Below are 22,060 nucleotides of genomic sequence, written 5' to 3' on the forward strand. Positions count from 1 at the left end.
ATACAATCTGCAATGTTCTCTCCCAAATGTATATTCCACTGGCAGTGTACAAGGCGGATAGATTTTCTGGAATATAAAAGGACAAATAATACCGCATGTTAAAAGAATACCCAGGAAAAGTTAGTATGAAAGTGCTTACTCAGGCGTCAGATTTGATAGGAAGATAATTAATTTGCTAAGTGGCCATCGTATGCAGAGTATTTGGGTGTTAATGGAAGAAAAGTCAAGTTGATTTTACTGGTCAAGAGGCCAGTGGCCAGCTAGAGAGAAGATGCTTCCTCCCCAGTAGCATCTCCTGGTGAGATGAATTGCCAGTTGACCAGCTGAGCCCATAGACATGATGTGGTGATCTGTCCTTCCGTTAGGTCTGGAACCAGGAACCGAGTACACTATTCAAGTCATTGCCATCAAGAACAACCAGAAGAGCGAGCCTCTGATCGGGAGGAGAAAGACAGGTAAAGAGCGCCTTCTGGGTACCATGGGAATAGTCAAGACAAAACTAATTACAAATGATCAATTTTGCAGTGAAACTGTTCTCCAGGTTTTGATGCATTTCTCATGGAACTTTTTTTTTCTTACAATATAGTATATATGTTGTGTTCTTTGATAGGGAACAACCTAACATAATCTGCAGAGTTCAGTTTTATTTTTTTCTTAGCCAGTCAATAAAAAGCCTGTCATTCATCTACAAAAAATTCAAACTAGATGTTTTAAAATGTAAAAACCAAATTGCTATCGTTGCTATCCTTTTATACCTTTTGTTAAAGTTAAAAATGCTAAAAGAAAAAAAATACGGGAGAAAAATCTCTCCCATTTGTCTTTATTATTTGGTTTCTGAAACTTGGAGCTAAATAATGTCTTGCTTTTTCATCCAATTTCAGTTGAACTTGAAGAAAATGCTATATTTATGCTAATAGGAGAATTTTTAAAATAGACATGTATGTATTTTTATCTATTTTTACCGTGAAAATCCGTTGAGTCGAACCTCTGGAATTCTCATACTTCAGATGCTGCTATAATTAGTGTGGATTCTAGTCCTTATAACTATTCTCAGATGAAAAGAAGAGAGAAAAGGCTGCACATTTCAGTTCCATTAAGCTTCATTTGAGCAAAGGCAGCTTTTGTGGGGCTCAGCGACTCAAAGCTTTGTATGTATGATTTATTCATACTAACACTTTTGTCGTTCTAAGCTATAAAGAAACCTTTGAGAAAAATCATAAAGATTTTTCTGGAAAAAGTGTTTGTGATCTATGAATTGCCGATTTTCCAGGGGCTTTGATCAGAGTGATAAGCAGTCATTGTTGCCTGAATTGATGATGACTCCTGCTGCCACTTCTGCAAGCTTAACGCGCTCTGCTCTTTTTTGGCTCTAACCTCTCTTGGCTAGATGAGCTTCCCCAACTGGTAACCCTTCCACACCCCAATCTTCACGGACCAGAGATCTTGGATGTTCCCTCCACAGTTCAAAAGACCCCTTTCATCACCAACCCTGGGTATGACAATGGAAACGGTATTCAGCTTCCTGGCACTTCTGGTCAGCAGCCCAGTGTTGGGCAACAAATGATCTTTGAGGAGCATGGTTTTAGGCGAACCACACCGCCCACAACGGCCACCCCCGTAAGGCATAGGCCAAGACCATATCCGCCGAATGTAAATGAGGAGATCCAAATTGGTCATGTCCCCAGGGGAGACGTAGACCAGCACCTCTACCCTCACGTTCTGGGACTCAATCCAAATACCTCTACAGGACAAGAGGCTCTCTCTCAGACAACCATCTCTTGGACCCCATTCCAGGAAAGCTCTGAGTATATCATTTCATGTCATCCAGTTGGCATTGATGAAGAACCCTTACAGGTAATTAATTTTTCTCTTTACTTATGGGCAGCCTAGAAAGGAGTAATCTAGGTAACTGAAGTGACCAGAGGTCTGATGTCAAGTGGCTACACTTCAAGGACCTCTTAAATATGGTGGCACTCTTAAGCCCTGACTTTTTCTTTTTTAAATCTCAATATGGCTCTACTTTGGGGACGTACCAAAGAGTGTCAGTAGCTTTTGTTTAATAGAATAAAATAATTTCCATTGTTCTCACACTTGTGAGGCTCCTTAGTAATATAGACAAAGAAATAATCCTAGGAAAAAGAGAGACATATTCTACCTGAATTTACATTTGTGTGAGAAGGGCTAAAATGCCATCCTTGCAGTTCGTCCTTGAAGAATCCTATAATCTACAATATGTCTGAGGAGAACGAACTTAGGTGAAGTTGTGGGTATCAGCTGTTATAAGTGATTGATTGTCTCACTAAAACTTCTCTTCTTTAATTTGCCTTGCTGGTATCAATTCTTATTATGTTCTTATTTTTAGAAAGTGGCAGAATTTAAGAAAAAACACTACACTGTGAAGATGTATGAGCTTAGAAACATGAGTTTGAGGATTTGCCAGGGTAGTTTAAGGACCCCATGTTGGGGTCAGACACCACCTTGCCTGGGATGAATATATCTCCCACATGGCACAGTGCCCACCTTGTATGTGAAGGGGCCATGGCCAGGGTTTCCAGTGGGCTGGTACAGACCCGCGAATAGAGCAGGATGAGGAGGAAGCTGTCTCTAGGATTACTGAGGGCTCCTGGTAACTCTGAAGCACATAAGATAGATTTTTGGCAGGAAAATCTGGCAGGTAGAAATGATGGCCCCTCACCCAACTTACACTTCTCTCCTTGGCTGGTTGGGACCTTTATACCCTCCCTCTTTTTATGTTTCCCTTTGCTTTGTTTAGACAGTGAGGGCTATTGATAAGAGAATAGGGAAAGTCACGTCATTCCTCACTATAATGCTTTCTCCCTCACTTTGGATGTGCCAATAATTGCAGTTCCGAGTTCCTGGAACCTCTGCTAGTGCCACCCTGACGGGTCTTACCAGAGGGGCCACCTACAACATCATAGTGGAGGCACTGAAAGACCAGAAGAGGCACAAGGTTCGGGAGGAGGTCGTTACTGTGGGCAACTCTGGTATGTGAAGGCCTGTGTTATTCAGGCACGGGCTCCCCTCTGGACCACGTCAGAGATGCTTTCTCGACTGACTGTTCTGTGGTTGCTGTTGTCTTTTAACTTTGGGAAATAATTCCATGAAGTAAATGAACACCTTTAAATTTAATTATTTCCCCCTCATAGTATCCTAGTATCTTTGTAAAATGCATCCATAAGTAGAGGCTCAAACAGTGATATGAGGATTGACCTGGATGGGACTTCAAATACTGTTTAGTCCAACACTCTGGTCCCTGCTAGTGAGTATCTGAGCTGATACAGGGCACAAGTCTCCTGATCTCTTTCCCACACCTTCTTCATCTCACCATGTTGCTCTCCTCGAGTGGTTTTTAAGTGCTGAAACCGATTACCTATACGGGAAACCCCCATCTGCAGACATTAGGGACAGCTGGGTTTTGTTCCTGATGCAAAATGCTGCCAACATAGCGCATTTCTGTCCAAAGTGCTCCCTTATTCCAATGCTATTTCAATTTGGTTTTTTTCTGATTATATAGATCCTAAGCCACAATAGTGGTTAAATGGTCATTGACTCTTCTTTGTAGCACCTGAAAAGACCTTTTAAACCAGTAGTGTATCACCTGGCTTGTCAACCTGTGGCAGCTGAAGATTCACAAAGAACACGAGATAGAGAATAATCAAAACCATGAATCTTGACTCTTCCCTTTGGAAGAAAGATTCCACACCAGCAGAGTGCTAAATTCTGTCTCTGCCAAGTGACAGGCTGTATTCCTAGGGCCAGCTACTTAATCTCAGCCTCCTTCCTCATTCAATAGGTGACTGTGCTATTTAACACGTATAAACGCCTGTGAATTAAGCAGCTGAGTATTTGGGGGGATCCTTTTGTTCGCTGTGTTCCAGATGCACGATAATGCATACCTTTTGCCTTGTGTGGTTCTACTCGTAGAATGTGATGTGACAGGAATTTTCAAGAGCGCAAAGGTCTTTGTGCTTCTCCACATAATTTTTTAAAACGGATTCCATCCCCACAACTTTAGTCAGGTAGAATTTTAACTCCTAGCTATTTTTAGGAAGGTTATTGAAACCCCCTGGTAGCAATTTAAGTTTCTTCCATTTTTCTTTCTGACTCCTTATTCTCAGCAGCAATATTCTGCATTCTAGCCAGGTTTTCCTGGCTTTGAGACATTTCAGACTTCCTTGTTTCTCCAAAACTCTATTTTCTTCCAGAGTGATGCCTTTTAAAATATTAGGCACTTAAAATATCTGTTGCTTTTGAGCTTTTGAGTTTTGCACTGTAAAAAGAAATCGACACCCTGGAATTCAAAGTCACAGAAGTTAATTTAATTTTTGGAGAATAACTTGAAGCATGCTTTGTTGGCATAGATTATTTTAAAATAAGCTTTCCCAAAACATGAGGACCAAGATCTCAGGCAACATGAAGAGACTCCATTCCTTATTCCTAAGTCATCCATATCCCATTGCTTCCTCTTATTTGGAACAGTTGATTTTATTGATAAAGTAGAGCAGTCCTATCATTATGACAATAATGTACAAAATCTAAGATTTTTCACTATTATACCAAAAAATGCAATAGTGGAAGTGAATATGTCATTATATTGGTATATAAAAATGCTAAAACTTTTGCATTAAAAGCAAAAGATGCCCCCCAAAAATTATTCTTTATTTGGTGAGCACTTTCTAAGTGTTGGCAGTGGAGCACTGCTTTGAATTCATGATCCCATGTAATTTTCACAAGATCCCAAGCAGGTAGAGATATTTTTATTATTATCCCTGTATTACAGATGAGGAAGGTAAGGCAGAGAAATGTTAAATAACCAACTGATGGTCACCTGGGTCCTGATGGAGAGACCTTTCCAGGTTTCGCATCCCACTGAAGTTCTTAACTAGCTTAAATTGCCTCAAGCTCTGTTCCATGTTCCCTAAACTAGATTTATCAGAAATGATGATTTTTTAGAATTGATGACAAGAATGAAAGATAGGCGCCTTTTAAAATGCTCCTGGCAAGTGTCCACTGGCGACATCTAAGCATTGTTTATTAGAGCACCTGATGCATTGATAGAACAGATGAATGCTTCTTGACGCGACTGGGATTTTGGTTGTAGATTAAGTCACTGTACACAATAATTCAGTTTTCTTCTTATGATCCAAAACCACCAATAAGATGTCTGTTTTTGCTTTCTCCTCCTTTTCTTCATGTAGTTGACCAAGGCCTAGGCCAACCTACGGCTGACTCGTGCTTCGACCCCTACACCGTCTCCCATTACGCCATCGGAGAGGAGTGGGAGCGACTGTCTGAATCTGGCTTTAAACTCTCCTGCCAGTGCTTAGGGTTTGGCAGTGGCCATTTCAGATGCGATTCGTCTAGTGAGTAGCTTGCTCTGTCCATCTCTTCCGGTTCCACGCATTCGCACCACGTGCCCAGGGAGCATGTTTGGCAGACACGGGCTCTTCCAAACATGGAGCTAAACGAGGGGAGGCTGCTTCACTCGAAGTAACATTTTGCATCATAGAAAAATGATGGGAAATTTTACTTGTTGAATATTGCTTCATTTCAAGGGTTGTCTGTCAATGCGACAATTAATTAAAAATAAATTTGTGGTGGTAATAATGATTTTAAATAATTTTTTAGTTAAAATGATCCTAGGAATTACTTATTATGTGCTTTGAGGTTTAGTACTAGAATTTATACATTTTTCATGTGTGCTTTGATTTTAGGGGATGTGATTATTATTGACAATTGGTTCATTTTTATAGGTGTTAACCAACCTACCTTACAAACAGGCCTCTGTGTAGACATATCCAGAAATTATATTTGGGGAAATACAACATATAGATTTTTTATGAAGATTTTAAAAGTATTTTATTTAACTTGTATACATGAAATGGTGTAATTCAGACTGAAATACAATAATGACTAATTTTTTCACTGTAGACTATTATGCTTGGTATCTGAAAATGGAAAATGGAAAGAGTGATGGAAGTGTCATGCTGTTTAGGAGTTGGAAGTTTTAATATTTGGCGTCAATTAGATCGTTTTTAATTTCTGAAACTGAACTATTTTTGTTTGTATATTTATTACCTGGATAAGTACTTAGGTGCAATTGTGGGATTAGAGCTATAAGTTGATTTATGTGATTCTTTGGCTCAACTTACATAGTCTTTGCTCAGATGTCATAATTATTGAGTAATTTTTTTAAAGTTGAAGGAATGACTGACATGTTGATAAAATGGAAGTAGTGTATTATACAAACTCCTGAAGTTTGTTTTGTTTTAATATAAACCTTGGAGATTAAAAAGTCATCTTCTATGTATAGTAGTTAAAGATATATACTTGTGACTTTTAGATAATCCTCAGAACCAGTCTTATTTGTAGGAGAATAACCACTGATTTATCGTTTTGATTGTTTTTGTTTTGTTTTGGTACACAGGTTTATTCTCTTACTCTTCCCTTTTACAAGAAACAGGCTGTGGCATGTAGAAACCAGCTGATCTTTGTTTTTTCATTAATTGCACTACTTTGTACCCAGGATCTCTGCAAATCCGAAAAAGTGACTTTTCATCTATGATCTGTTCCTAAAAGACAACTCATCTCCTACTTTAATATCTCACAATTTTGAACCCTAATAATGAGAATTCCAATGAAGGTCATTAACTATGCTTGTGACATGATTATGGTGGAATAAAAGGGATCTTAAGATATCCTAGAAAATGTTAAATTTAGGTAAACTTAATATTTTTAAATTCAACCAAAAAAGTGGTTTGTCATAGGGATCATGACCTGTAACTTTCCTTCCAGATACCTGGCTTTTAAAACCCTGTGCCATGTCCCAGTGCACGCACTGTCTTGTGAGTCAGAACACACAATAACTTTGCCTCTGGTTTTCCCCACGTCCCAGAATGGTGCCATGACAATGGTGTGAACTACAAGATTGGAGAGAAGTGGGATCGTCAGGGAGAAAATGGCCAGATGATGAGCTGCACATGTCTTGGAAATGGAAAAGGAGAATTCAAGTGTGACCCTCGTACGTTGCCACAGATCATTTTTAGTGTCTATGAAGCACTCCCACTTTCATTACCGAGCTGTAACTCTCATTCACAGAAATGGTTGGAGACTTTAGGGCTCTTTGAGGAGTGAACAGTGGGTTTGTTAATCTTTTGATTTGGGAAAGCAGAGACCAGCTTCAAAAATGAGCCATGATTTAATGTTATTACAGGGCGCTTTCGCACTTCTCCAACCTGAGGATTTTGACCATAATCTGCAGCAAAATGTTATAAGAAAGCTTCACAGGTCTTTAGATTCAACTTTTAAAATAGGATCTTTATCTTCCCATTGAACCTTTTCCAGTTTATTAAATCTAGCTTTTGGAAATGCTGCCCTGAGATCTATACCTCTCATAGGGATGTTTCCCATAAATGCGGTGTTTTGGCTGTGATGGTGCAAATTTAGGGGAGAAACAGGACCTACCCCTATCTAGGGGTCAAGTCTGTATTATTATTCTCAGTCTTACGTGAACTTCTGACTGTGTCTCCATGTAGATGAAGCAACATGTTATGATGACGGGAAGACGTACCACGTAGGAGAACAGTGGCAGAAGGAGTATCTTGGTGCTATTTGCTCCTGCACATGCTTTGGAGGCCAGCGGGTAAGACCAGACGTGCCAGGCTCCCTGCAGTTTAAATAAGATAAAGGGGAGGCTCCTGCACTGGTGGTTAAGAGTTCACCGTCTTGAGTGTGTGCTCTACACACAAGTGCAACAGGGCCCCTGATGAAATGTTGCAACACCTCATTTCCTGTTGGCACATAGCTGGCAATGTAAGGCTCCTGAATACCCTTTCTCCCTGTCTCTGGCAGCCTCAGCCAGTCCCACATCTACTAGTTTCAAGCTGTCTCTTCTTCGGCTACTAAAGCTGGGTCGCAGGGGCCTCCAGCTCCAGTATATGCACAAGTGCCCCTGTGGTATCGATGTTAAATATTATGAATGACACCTCAAATCTAAGAAAATACCACTTCTTTGTACCCTCTCTAAATCCTAAAATAGATTCTTGCTATAGGTCCAGCACTGTGCTAAGGAATACGGGACAAACAGAAGGAATGAGAAATCGTCCTAGCTCTTAAGGATATAGTCAGAGACACTGGATTAGCATACGTTGAAAGTCAAGCTAATTAAGGTTCTGAGTGAGTTTGATAAATAACACAGTTTCTCGGTAAGCTGGAATCAGCAAGAAAGTTTCATGGAAAAGAGAAGTGTAAACTGGCTGGGGTTTAGGATGGTTAAAATTTGGTTGAGGGAGGGGAGGAAGCAGTGTGACCAGAGTAAGCCCACTGTCCTGGGATGGGAAGGAGCTGGCCCATGTGGGCTCCAGGGAGCCAGTCCTTGCCTGGTGTCTTGTGGTAAGAAATTAGATGCGAAGATGTGCGGGGCCACTTATGGAGGGCCTTGCAAGTCCATTATTTAAACCAGTACTTCTCAACCATTTCTAATCTGCTTCCTACTTCAATATAGTAGAAAATGCCGTGCCTTTCTCTAACATTCGAAATTCAAAATAAAATGACTCTTGTAACTCAAATAAAAGCAACGGAATATAATATTCCTTTGTTTTCAATGAAAACATACCCTCCTCAACAGCTCTCAAGTTCTCCTACATGAAGAGGGTGCTCCCTGCTCCAGGTTAGGAGTCACTGGTTGATGCCTTTGGCATTAGCTAATTGCAGGTGTCCAAGAACAAAAGGAACATGATGGAAAATGGTCTTCAGGAAGATTAGTCTGGCAGCAGGAAGGGGTCTTCAGGGGTCTGACTCTGCCCCTACCCAAGGACCTGGGGCAGCCCATGGAAACTACTCTGATCTCATTCCACCCCCAGTGGGTGGGTGGGGAGGGAGGTGCTCCCTATTCTGATAGAGAGCAGCTTTGGTCTCTCTCTCTGTCTCATTAACACTTATAGAGACTTGGTCATAGAACTCAGTCATCTCTGCTGATGTGCTTGGTATAGACTGTGTGATGGAAAATGAATTTGTTGGGAAGTAGGTCTGGGTCTCCCTTCAGCATCTCCTCCTTATCATTTATGTACATGAAACCTTTCATGTGTGACGCCTATTCTGTTCTAAAGCAAATGAAACACTTAAGAAAGGAGTGGGAACTGTTACATTTTTATATGAAAGCAAGATTCACTGATTCTCTAAGTAGGTATTTACCCGCATTGTATTAGGTATTATGGAGAATAGGCTTTTAAATGGAGAAGCATGTCTGAAATATTTAACTGACAATATAAGAAAGAAAGTGATTGTGCTCTTTAGGGTTCTTTTGGTTATAAGAGAAAAGCCCAACTCAAGTTAATTTAGGCACAAGAAAGCTCACATAACTGAAAAGTCCTAGGATCTACCAGCTTCAGGGCTGGTCCAGCAGTGGCATCCGGAGTCTCTCACTCTCTCATATGCTTTGTTCCCTTGCATTGGCTTCATTCTCCAGAAGGCTCCCCTGTTGATGGGAGGAAGATGACCTCCATCACCTCCAGGTTTATCTCCTATCAGCATAGGAGCAACAGTAAAAGAGAACCCATTTCCTCACCCTTCTAGCAAAAATCTCAGGGAGGAGCCTCACCGGTCAGCTTCCCACTCTCATTCCATCTCTAGCCAGAGGAAAGGCTACCAGGCCACTAGCTGTGGAAGTTTAGGAAGAGAGTGGCAATGACTGCAGTAGAAAGAGTGTGGCCAGGAGTCACCCAGCTGGGTGGCACTCGGTTCACTGTGTGACTTTCCTGCTCCCTCTGAGCAAGTCATTCTTTGGGTCTCATTTTCCTTACCTGTAAAATGAGGGTGTTTGTCCATGTCCATGTCTCCTAAAAGCTCTAGAATTCTAGGAAAACCTCTGCTATCATTCAGTGTGGAAATCTTATTAAGGAAGTAGGGACTGGAATGATCCTTAGCAGATGGGTGGGGTTTGAATAGGAAGAGAAGACATTTCAGGAGAAAGAAAAAGCTTAGAGGCAGCCATAAGATATGAGCAATCAGCCAAAGTGTATTCTACGGGTTATAAAGGCATGAAATCATTATCAAAGCCACCTTAGGATGAACTGCCTATATTTTGCCAATGCCTAAGAGCTGACATTCTTCTTTAACAAATGTGATGCTCCCGTGTTATCATAAATCCCATTTGACGTCATCCCCTCTGCTGTCTCAGGGCTGGCGCTGTGACAACTGCCGCAGACCCGGGGCTGAACCCGGTCACGAAGGCTCCACTGGGCACTCCTACAACCAGTATTCACAGAGATACCAGCAGAGAACCAACACCGTAAGTGCATTGGCACCACGAGTGCTTCTCCCCTAAATGCAATGAGGGCACAGCAGGGAGTCTCTTTCTGTAGGTACCTTTCTTCTGAATGAACCAAATGCTTTTTTAATCTTTTAAATGACTTATCAGTAGAATACTGTATCCTGTGACATAATTTAGGTTCTAATGTATTAAACTCTTAAACATCTCCTATTGCCCAGTATATTGCTAGGTTCTTAAGCTAGAAATAGTCTCCTATCTGTAAGTAATTGTCATAGATAACCCCCCATTTTTTTGCTGTACACTTTATAGTATTTGCCACTAATTTTTCTTCTTCTATTTTAACAGAATGTCAACTGCCCAATTGAGTGCTTCATGCCTTTAGATGTACAGGCTGACAGAGATGATTCCCGAGAATAATATCTCCAACCCAGAGAAACCAGCGTGGACCTCTGCCAGAGTCCATCCAAACTGGAGTGACAACAGCAGACCCCATCTTAGAGCGTTTGTTTCTTTCTTAGGCCCTTTGCTCTGGAGTAACTTCTCCAGCTTCAGCTCACCTCACAGCTTCTCCGAGCATCACCCTGGGAGTGTTTTGAGACTTTTCTCATAAACGGGGGCAGTACATTGCCTCTTCTGCTCCAAAGTACTCACTACCGCTCAGTATTTTAAGTGAAATGATTCTAACTTGTGATTTGGTTTGAGATCAATAGGGAAGCACACACACCAACCAAGATGCAAAATGTATTGAAATGATATTACCAAAATTTTAAGTAGGAAAGTTATCCAAACACTTCTGCTTCCACTTAACTGTCTGGCCCGCGATATTGTAGGCATGTCCTTGGTTACTGTGATATTTAAAATATCCACAGTGCTCACTTTTTCCAAATGATTCTAGTAATTGCCTAGGAATATCTTCCTCTTACCTATTATTTATCAATTTTCCCAGTATTTTTATATGGAAAAAAATTGTATTGAAGACACTTAGTATGCAGTTGATAAGAGGAATTTGGTATAATTATGGTTGGTGATTATTTTTTATACTGTACATGCCAAAGCTTTACTACTGTGGAAAGACAACTGTTTAATAAAAGATTTACATTCCACAACTTGAATGTCTTGGCTTCTTTTTTATATAAAGAAATTTAGGGGAAAATAATCCTTCTGAATGTTCTTTCTCTCTTCAATACAGCAAACATTTGGAAATCGATGGTGTGTACAGCTCTGTGATTCTAGGTGATTTCAGTACGAGAATTTCTAAGTCTGTCACTACAAAAACACAGATTCATTCTTGTCGTTTCATCTCTTCAGTAACGGAGATAGTTTTATATTTTCTGCTTTACCAGATTTAAGTCGACTAAGATATTTATTTAACTTCCTAGCTAGCTCTTCAGAAGTATAATTGAAACAACCTTTAGTTGATCTTTTCTAATCATTATAACTCTTCCTCCCTCCCACCTCCTTTTCTTCCTTCATTGAATAAACATTATTCAGAGAGATTATCTGCTAGGAAAACACAAGGATGACTGAGATGTTAAAGCTACTTGAATGGTACAGCACAGAGGAGTTTTGTATTAAGGCAACTGCATGGTATAATAACCTCAATCCAATTTGTCTTAATTCGTGTCGGCTGATGCTGTTAAGGTGTCACAGCTGAATGAAGTGCGATGACTCCTGGTCTGCAAAGGCCATTTCCTTTTCCATTTAATTTTGGGGAGACAACTAAACTTTGAGATTAAGTCTGGCATTCAGCATGGCAAATAATGGCACTGCAAATAATTGATTATTAATCAGTAAAAGATTAGTAATTTATAATATACAAGGGGCCAGGCCCATGGCCAAATGGCTAAGTTTGCACGCTCCGCTTTGGTGGCCCAGGGTTCACTGGTTCAGATCTGGGGCACGGACCTAGCACTGTTCATCAAGCCATGCTGAGGCGGCATCCCACAGCACGACCAGAAGGACCTACAACTAGAATATGCAACTATGTACTTGTGGGGAGGGCTTTGGGGAGAAGGAGAAAAAAAAAAAGGTTATAATATACAAGACTTGGTAAACAGTTTTATACCCTATTATGCAATGTAAGAAGCTATTTCAATAAATACCCCTGGCAATGAATATTAAGACTAAATATAGAAAGAGATTTCCTCAGGGCTCATTTGTTTAAAAAACAAAGGGACAGACTCACATATGACCTACAGTGTATAAAATGCTTTGACACTTAGCGTCTCATTTGGGGAAGGTTTGACAGTCTAATTTTGCAGACTTCAGCTCAGATGAGTTCTTTAGCAGGACCCACACCCAGACCCTGGACTTCCGTTTAACATCGCTAATCTTTCAGCTTTATCAGGCCAGTAGTTACCAAGATAGCTCTCTGTACATGTGAAAAAAGGGGAAAAATCACAGAAAGTACAGATCATGATGATATTAATGACCATCTCACATACGTGAGTCACCATTGCTCACTGGAGAGGAAATGTGACTTGAGACAAATCCACACACTGTGCAATGGGGCGTGCCACTGAAGACACTTGGGAGGGAGAGCAGGCTGGTCCCCCCATCTTCACAGGTGGAGCCGAGGCCCAGGTAACTCACAAAGGAAGACATGCACCTCAGCTCAATCTTGTTCAAACGTCCTTACGTTTAAAAACCAAAGGCAAGAGTAGTTTGGGGTTGAGACTGTGCTTCAAACAACTTATTTAAGTACAACCTAAAAATATTTTCCCCAAAGTTAGTTTAAGTAAATCTAGCTGGACTGTATTAATTTAAGGAATAGGAAGCCCTTTTGACAACTTACACACAAAAATGTAAAAATCACAAGGTCCGCCATTTAAGATAAAAAAGTAATGCTTTTTCCAAAATGTCTGCTAGATTCTCAAAAGCAATATATTAAACTTACAATTTAAACTATTTTAATAGTGAGTCAGTAACTACTTTAAATAATCAGAACAAATTAAACAAATTTAAATGGCCTTTTATGTTTTGGCATTGCAATACAACAATAGTAAAACTTTCTTTTACTATTTCTCAGCAAAATCATTCAAACATGAGAATGGAGAGGGTTTCCAGAGATCTTTCATAGTTTTTACTGACTCATATTACTGCTTCCCCTGAGAATTGTCTTAAGCAGGACAGATTGAAAAGGCGTAATTAAAAGACCAATCTGGATTAGGCAAGAAATTGTCAATTCAAGAAAAACCAGGTAAAACTAGTAAATATATCAGACTTTAAAAAGAAAAATCTTAGTTTTGAAGTTTTACCTTGCCTTGCTTCACTTGATTTGTAATGAAATTTATTGTTGTGTATTTATATTGTTTTCAGCTCTAATGACCTAAGTGAATTATGCAAATTAGTCTGTATAATAATATGGCTATAAGCTTGTAAGGCACACTTTCTATGGAGGTGAATAAAGAAATGATCAGGAGGAAATTACAAGTATAGGAAATGACTTTTCTATTTAATTATATTTCCATTGAAACTTCTATTCCATTTCTAGTTGTATGAAACTTATTAAAAGTGATTAAGAAACATCACGTCAGCACATTTAAGTGTTGAAATTGCTTCCTATTCAGCATGTTCCATTACTGTGGGAAGGAAAGTGGCAGGCTACAATTAAAAATTCTGATTTTCAGGAGATACATTGTAACCACTAAAAAAAAATTAAAAGACCACTCTTGGGATTTCTCATGTTTGGGCATATTTAAAGATTATCATAAAGGCTGATAAGGCAGAAGAAGCACAAAGATGACCTTGCACTGCCAAGGGTTTTTCAGATGAAGACAGGTTTTTTGTTTTTTTGTTTTTTTTTAATGAGGAAGATTGACCCTGAGCAAACACCTGTTGCCAATCTTCCTCTTTTTGCTTGAGGAAGACTGTCCATGGGCTAATATCTGTGGCAATCTTCCTCTATTTTTTATATGTGGGATGCTGCCACAGCATGGCCTGACAAGTGGTGTGTAGGTCCGTGCCCAGGATCCGAGCCTGCACACCCCAAGCCGCTGAAGTGGAGTGCACGAACTTAACCACTACACCACCGGGCCGGCCCCAAGAAAGTATATGGCACTCATATTTGATTCAGGAGTTATTATCATTGCCACATCATCCCACTCCCTATCCTCATTGAAATAAAAGATCTATTTGAATTGCAAACAAAAATCTAGATATAAATTACAAAGGAGGAGAAGAAAATACTGTAAGTAATAAAAGAGCAGGAGAAACGATGCTTCAGCTGAAAGCCAAAAAATGGGAAATTCCTTTCTAACGTTCCTCAGTAGAGTCGGGTATGAGATACTAAAGCATGTTTTACATTTTCTTGAATTCCTTTTTACTTACCCTTAAGAGACATACAGGTTTTAGGCATCTTAAGAGCCAGCGTTACCTCTAAAATAGCTCTCACTGGAGCCCGCCAAGACTTGAAATTAGCATCGTTCGGGGGCTGCGGGCGGCAGCCAGCATGGGGTGGCGGTCAGCATCCTGGACTCAGGGGGCCAGGCTCGCTGTCCTGCAGGCTGCCTATCACAGCAGGTTCCCCTCACGTAGACACACCGGAGGCCGAGGATCCTCCTCTGGCCTTCTCTCTTCTCTCTGCATCCCAGTACTTCCGAAACCGCCATTTTGTTCCGGAAGGAAACAATGTCTCTGCCAGGAACCGCTGGACAGGACTTTATAACGAAACCTGCCGCTCTACAGTTCAGCACTGGCTGTAAGATGCTGAGCCAAGTGCTGAAAAGCTGTATTTGACTCAAAGACGTGCCACTTTGGTGGAGGAATTGGAACCCTCATACACTACTGGTGGAATGTAAAATGGTGTAAAATGGTGTAGCTGCTGTGCAAAACAGTTTGGTGGGTCTTCAAAAAGTTAACCATGGAATTACCATAGGATCCAGCAATTCTAGTCCTAGCTGTCTAACCTGGAGAACTGAAAACATAGGCTACATGAAAACTTGTACACGAATGTTCACAGCACCATTATTCATAAGAGCCAAAATTTGGGAACAACCCAATGTCTATCAATTGATGAACGGATAAACAAAATGTGGTATATGCACACAATGGAATATTATTTGACCATAAAAAGGAATGAAGTACTTATACATGCTACAACACGAACTTTGAAGACATTATTCTAAGTGAAAGAAGTCAGGCACAAAAGGCCACATATTCTATGATTCTATTTACATGAAATGTCCAGAATAGGCAAACCAATAGAGACAGAAAGTAGATTAATGGTTACCAGGGGCTGGGGGTAGGAAGGAATAGAGACTAACTGCTAAGGGGGACGGGGCTTCTTTTGGGGGAAAAGAAATGTTCTAGAACTAGATAGTGGTGATGGTGGCACACCTTTGTGAAGATACTTAAAATCACTGACTTGTACACTTTAAAATGGTTAAAATTGTAAGTTTTACATTATATGAATTTTATTTTAATAAAAAAGGAAGAAAATGCCACTTTAGTTGAAGAAAGTCTCTTTAAGTCCTTTGGGTTATTGGTTAAGAAGTGAGGTATGGAAAAATAGAGCAGATGAAAGGTTGAAGGTCACAGAAAATTTTGGCTACCTATTTGGAAACTGAGAGATCTTTCAGGGCCAGCCCAGTGGTGCAGCAGTTAGGTTTGCACGTCCCACTTTGGCAGCCTGGGGTTCGCTGGTTCGGATCCCACGTGCGGACATGGCACCGCTTGTCAAGCCATGCTGTGGCAGGCATCCCACATAAAATAGAGGAAGATGGGCACGGATGTTAGCTCAGGGCCAGTCTTCCTCAGTAAAAAGAGGAGGATGGGTGGTGGATTTTAGCTCAGGGCTAATCTTCCTCAAAAAAAAAAAATCTTCCATAAATATACTTACTACTTTTTATAGTAATTTCCATACATTAATATCATCCTTCACTTCCTCCCCTGCCCCCCGTATACACAAAAGCATTATGAAAACAACCAGCCCTTTTTTTACAAACAGTACTTCTCATGTCCCAGGCGGTGTTCCAGGTGCCCTTGTAGATTTTGTCTCCTTCCCTCCTCCTCAGAGCAACCCTAAGAGGCGGGTACTGTTATCACTGTCAGTTTACGGAGTGAGTGAGGGACAGGCTCAGAGAATCAATCGCCTAGTATCACACAGCTCGTCAGGAGCAGAGCTGGGACTTGACCCTGACAGACCACCTCCCCGGGCATGTGCTTTTAGGGGAGCTATTCAGCCTCTCCAGCAGTGAAAGTGATGTGGATCAAGGCTGCCCCAGGGAGAGAAGCCCAAGGCGTCCTGGCCTACATGCCGATCTATATGACCCGACTCATATCTAAAGTTATACGACCACACGATAACCAGACCCCACCTGCACTGATACCATTTAATGATTTTGTACATCATCTTTCCTTTGTCTAGTAGAAAATAAGTCATGTGCCCACGTCTTATAAAATTAGCCCTACCCTCAACACATTGCAGCTCTTCACTGCCCATGGGTCCTGTCCCCGTGCCTGCAGCTCTTCACTGACCACGGTGCTGTCCCCATGTCTGCAGCTCTTACTGACCGTGGGTCCTGTCCCCATGCTATTCTCTGAATAAAGCAGCACTACTACCAGACCTTGAGAGTCCAGGAAATCTTTCTTTTCACTCCTCGGTTCGCCAAGGCCGCATCAAAAGCATCTCCATTTTATAGATGAGAAACAAACTCCAAGAGGTTAAGTCATGTGCCAGAGATCACGCAACTTGTGGAGTGGCAAGACAAGGTAATGATTACCATAAAGGGAGTGAAAGAGTGGGCCATGATCAAGAACAGGCATGTGGAAAGGAGGCTGCCGGCAGCATTATTTTTCTTGGCCTGGTTGGTGATGACATGGGTGTTTGTTTAAAAATGATTCTTTAAGCTGTAGATGTTTTATGCACTTTCCATAGGCATGATTTATTGTAGTTTATTTTTTAAAGTACATTTGTGCCTAGCACAGTGTTTAGTTTAGCAAAAATAAGGTTTAAGAGTGTCCAGAAATGGAAGGCACTGGGAGCTGGGTGTTTGTGCTCTCAGGAAGGGACAATGGCCTGGGCTTCAGAAAGAAGGTGCCTCTGGAGGCAACGAGATGGGCAAAGGGTGCCCGCAGTGCACGGTTCACAAATGAATGAGAGCTGCTCCTCTTCTTCCTGGGCCCCAGACGCTGGCCCTGTTGAAGGACACTCTTTCCTGATTCAGATGTTTTATGTTACGGGTTTCCTGCCCATTCTGTATCATCGAATAAGAGGTTTCAGATGATTGTGTGTTTCATTGAAATACCAGTGAAAGTCCAGTCTTGATGTTTTGAATGTTTTAATTGCATTAGAAGGAGACTGTGGTAACGGGGTTCCAGCTCCACATCCTCCCAAAGTGTTGAACTTCCTTGGTTACTGGCTCCCTTGACCGAGACAGCACAGGTAAAGAGAAACAGTAAGACACAGGGCCGAGAAGGGGGCACCTAAAGGATGAGCTGGTGGCTATTTTGAGAGGGTGTGTGTGGGCTGGTGGCTCTGGCCTAAGGCAGGACACTGCTTGGCAGGGCAGTGGGAGGTAAAGCGAGAAAACAACTGTGGAAAGCCCTGAACTGAGTTGTTTTGAAGAGTGAATGACTGACAGGTATTTGCTCCCTGGGGTGCTCCTCCCCAGGGTTCATTCCGGCCTGCCCTCCCTGACCCCTGGGACCACATCTGCTGTACGGCCTCCAGCGCTGTCTGCCAGGGTCGCGGATACCTGTGGGGGAAAAAATGAGCTCACCGGCCAACACACCAAGACATTCTAGAACAAAGATTTCAAAACAAAAATAATGTACTAGATTAGATTCCAACAGAAGTAGAAATAGTAAAACAGAACTAGAAAGAAGATATCCACAATATGAAAAAACCAGAAATATTACAAATTCTAGGAAATTTATCCCTGTTATTTCTTCTGCTAATATTTCCTCTCTTCATTTTTATTTCTCTTTTTGGAATTTACATGTGAAAAATGTAACTGCTGAGATAAAGGGCTCCACGGATGGGACAAACAGCAGGATGGATACAACATAGGAATTAATCAGTAAATTTAAAGACCAGACTAAAGAAATCTCCTGGAGTGACAAAGGAAAGGAAAAATAAATATGCAATATAAAAGAAAAGCTAAGAGATATAGAAATTGTACTAGAAATGCTAACATTTGGATAAAAGAAATTCCAAAAAGAGAAATAAAAATGAAGAGAGGAAATATTAGCAGAAGAAATAACAGGGATAAATTTCCTAGAATTAAAAAAAAAGGACCTCAGATTGAAAGGGCCCACAGAGTGCCAATAAGGAGAAAGAAGAAATCCACACACAAATACATTATATGGAAGCTTGAAAATATCAAAGAGAAAATTAGATAAAGCGTCCTGCCAAGAACAAGAACCACACTGACTTCAGATTTTAAATACAATAATAGATGAAGAAAACAATGGAATAGGTTTCCAAAGTACTAAAGGACTTAGAACTCAGAATCGTATGTGTAGCCAAAATGAATTCAAATACAGAGGCTCTCAGGCACACAAGGCTTCAGAAGCTTAGCCACACAGACCACACTGCATACAGTTTCTACAAGAGGGAGAAACGCAGGAGGTATCACAAGAGATTCGTGACATAAAAGGTTAACAGAAACCTTGGAAGCTTGTCTTAAAAAAAAAAAAAAAGCTAAGAGAAAATGTATTTCCCTACCCAGGATTGAAAGTCTGGGAATCAACATTATGGGAGTTTTTGTGGGTGGCGGCGGGGAAAAGTTGTGGAAGTTCTTATCAGAGGAGAAATACAGCTATCAATTCAAAGCAATGGTAAGAAAGGAACAAAAAAGTAGGTCAGACTTCATAGGATGGTAGAAATAGGGTCCAACTAGATCAATAAGTGAAATGAATATAAATGGGCTGAATGTAGAGGTGAAGGTTGGCAAACTGCATTAAAAAAACAAAAACTAATTCCAGATGCATGCTACACCCAGAGGGTAAGACTTAAACAAAAGAGGAACGAAAAGACGTGTTAGACGTATAGCAACCAAAAGAGAGCTAGTCTAAGCTAGTCTATGCTCTTATCAGATAAAACTCATTTATATCACATATTTTATCTAAGACAAAAATTGTTAGTAGGATTGGAGTTACTATATAATAAAAGGTTGAAATCACTATGAAAAATAGTAACTTTAAACAGGTCTGCACTCTTTCAGCTTCAAATACAGATGCAGCCAAGATTTCTAAACCTGCAGGGGGACCCTGGCCAACTCATCTTCACAGAGAGGGGCTTCAACACATCTTTCTCAATTGTTGATAGACCAAGCTTTAAAAAAAAATAATCTCACTACAGCTGTCATTTTACAAGAAGTAACGGAGTAGAGGCACAAATGAAATGACATCACCGGGATGCAAGACCAAAATCCAGAATGTGGGAAACTCTGTGGAAACAAAAGTCTGGTATCTTCAACAACTGACTGCAAGAAAAAATTTAAGAGGAGGAACCAGTCAATTAAGAGGCTTGAGATACAGCAATCAAATGCAATGTGTGCACCAGGCTGGATCTTATTACCAAAAAACTGGAGCAAAAGAAAAAAAGAGCCAATATAGAAGATCCGATGATGACTGGATATTTGCTATTAAAACTACTGTTAAGGGGCCAGCCCTGTGGCCCAGTGGTTAAGTTCACAGGCTCTGCTTTGGCAGCCCAGGGTTTGCTGGTTCGGATCCTGGGCACAGACACGGCACTGCTCGTGAAGCCATGCTGTGGTGGCGTCCCACATAGAACTAGAATGACCTAAACTAGGATATACAACTAGGTACTGGGGCTTTGGGGAGGGGGAAAAAAAAAAAAAGAGGAAGATTGGCAACAGATGTTAGCTCAGGGCCAATCTTCCTCACCAAAAAGAACTACTGTTAGGCTTCTTGGTGTGATATTAGAACTGTAGTTACATATTTTTTAAAATAAACTTTTTTATTTTCTAATAACTTGATTAAACAGAAAAAACTGTGAAGATAGTACAGAGTTCCCACCTATCCCACACCAAGCTTCCCCTTTGATTACATCTTACATTATCACGGTACATTTGTTACAGTTCATCAACATTGATACAGACTAACTAGACTAGACGCTTTATTTAGATTTTCTTAGTTTTTATCTAACGTCTTTTTTCTGTCCTGGATCCCACATTCCATTTAGTCCTCATGCCTCCTCAGGCTCCTCTAGACTGAGTTCCTCAGACGTCCCCTGTTTTGGATGATCCTGACAGTTTTAGGAGCCCTGGCCAGGTATTTTGTAGAATGTCCCCAGTTGGGAGCTCGATGTTTTTCTCATGACTAGACTGGGCTTCTAGGTTTTTGGAGAGACCAAAGAGATAAAGTGCCAGTCCCGTTTTGAGGTACATACCATCAACATGACATCATTGGCTGTGCACCTTGACCACCTGGTGGAGGGGGCGCTGTCAGGCTTCTCCACTGCACACTCTTCTGTCCCCTCCCACACTGGACTCCTTGGAAGGGGGTCACTATGCAGAGCCTACACTTAAGGGGCGGGGAGTCATGCTCACCCCATCAAAGGCGCAGTATCTATCAAATCACTTAGAACTCTTCTGCATGGGAGATTTGTTTATTCTATCATTTATTCCTATCAGCATGAACTCATAGATATTTTGTACTTGGGGTTATAACCCAACACTACATTATTTTGTTGCCCAAACTGTTCCAGCTTTGGCCATTGGGAGCTCTTTTAGTTGGCTCCTACGTCCTTTGACATACTCCCATTGCCACGTTTTTGTTATTTTTTAAGCACCTTCTGGCACTGTAAGATGCTCCGAGCATCTCATCTTGTATTATTTCCTGCCTGTCTGGAGTCAGCTACTTCTCCAACAAGTCCTGGATCAGTTTCTTGGAGAATGGTAGTAGAAACCAAGATCTTGGCACCAGGTGTGTTCATTGCTGCTGGGGTGTCATCATTTCTTGGCTCTCTCAGCTGACAGACATGGTTATACATTTTAAAGGGTAAAAACACTGTTTTTAAAAAATTATTTTTTTGAAGTTACTTTTAGATTAACTGACTAAAATACCTAGAATTTGCTTCAAAATAATTAGTGTTGAGGGGTTGGAAGTGGGGCAACGGTAGATAAAACTAGAATGGTCACAAGTTAATTATAGTGAGATGATAGATACATAGAGTTCAACTATTTTAATAGTGTGTCCATCCCAAGATTTCCATAATAAAGAACTTTTAAAAATTCAGAATATTCCTCAGAATTATATGGCAATAATTTTGAAAACTTAGACAAAATGGTCAAATTCTTAGGGGAAAAAAACATTTTGCTAGAAATGCTTTTAGAAAAAAATTAAAAAGCTATTTAAGAAACTGAAGCAGTGATTAGAAATTTTCCTATTGGGTATTCATTGGTGTTTCCAATTCTCTTAATGATAGAGTAAACTGTACTGGACAATCCTCCTACAGATAATTATGAACACTGGACAAAAATACTAAAAAAATCTATTTGCTGGGGTCAGTCTGGTAGCGTAGTGGTTAAGTTCATGCACTTTGCTTCAGCAGCCCAGGGTTCATAGGTTTGGATCCCAGGTGCAGACCTACACACTGCTCATCAAGCCACGCTGTGGCGGCATCCCACGTTCAAAAAGAGGAATATTGGCACAGATGTTAATGTTAGCACAGCAACAAACTTCCTCAACCAAATAGAGGAAGATTGGAAACAGATGTTGGCTCAGGGCCAATCTTCTTCATCCCAAAAAATCTATTTGAAGGCACAGAAGAGCAACCAAAAGCTGGTGGAGGATCAATAT

At 40.7% G+C, this 22,060-nt stretch overlaps 1 protein-coding gene across 12 annotated transcripts in view; it reads left to right on the plus strand.

Annotated features, from left to right (window-relative positions):
• The window catches only part of FN1 (fibronectin 1), a 65,632-nt gene extending 54,235 nt beyond the window's left edge, over window positions 1-11,397 (plus strand). For 4 of the 12 annotated variants that reach the window (XM_046644802.1, XM_046644805.1, XM_046644806.1 and 1 more), the window contains 8 exons: window positions 366-455; window positions 1,463-1,854; window positions 2,867-3,005; window positions 5,220-5,384; window positions 6,917-7,042; window positions 7,557-7,663; window positions 10,199-10,309; window positions 10,637-11,397. In XM_046644802.1, the coding sequence (XP_046500758.1) occupies window positions 366-455; window positions 1,463-1,854; window positions 2,867-3,005; window positions 5,220-5,384; window positions 6,917-7,042; window positions 7,557-7,663; window positions 10,199-10,309; window positions 10,637-10,708 (1,202 nt within the window). In that variant the 3' untranslated portion in view covers window positions 10,709-11,397. Of the gene's footprint in view, window positions 1-365; window positions 456-1,387; window positions 1,855-2,866; window positions 3,006-5,219; window positions 5,385-6,916; window positions 7,043-7,556; window positions 7,664-10,198; window positions 10,310-10,636 lie in introns of all 12 variants that reach the window. The other 8 variants (XM_046644800.1, XM_046644803.1, XM_046644804.1 and 5 more) reach the window with 2 other exon arrangements.
• Window positions 11,398-22,060: the final 10,663 nt, after the last annotated feature.

This window comes from Equus quagga, chromosome 17 (genome assembly GCF_021613505.1).
Source record: "Equus quagga isolate Etosha38 chromosome 17, UCLA_HA_Equagga_1.0, whole genome shotgun sequence".
Classification (NCBI taxonomy): Eukaryota; Metazoa; Chordata; class Mammalia; order Perissodactyla; family Equidae; genus Equus; species Equus quagga.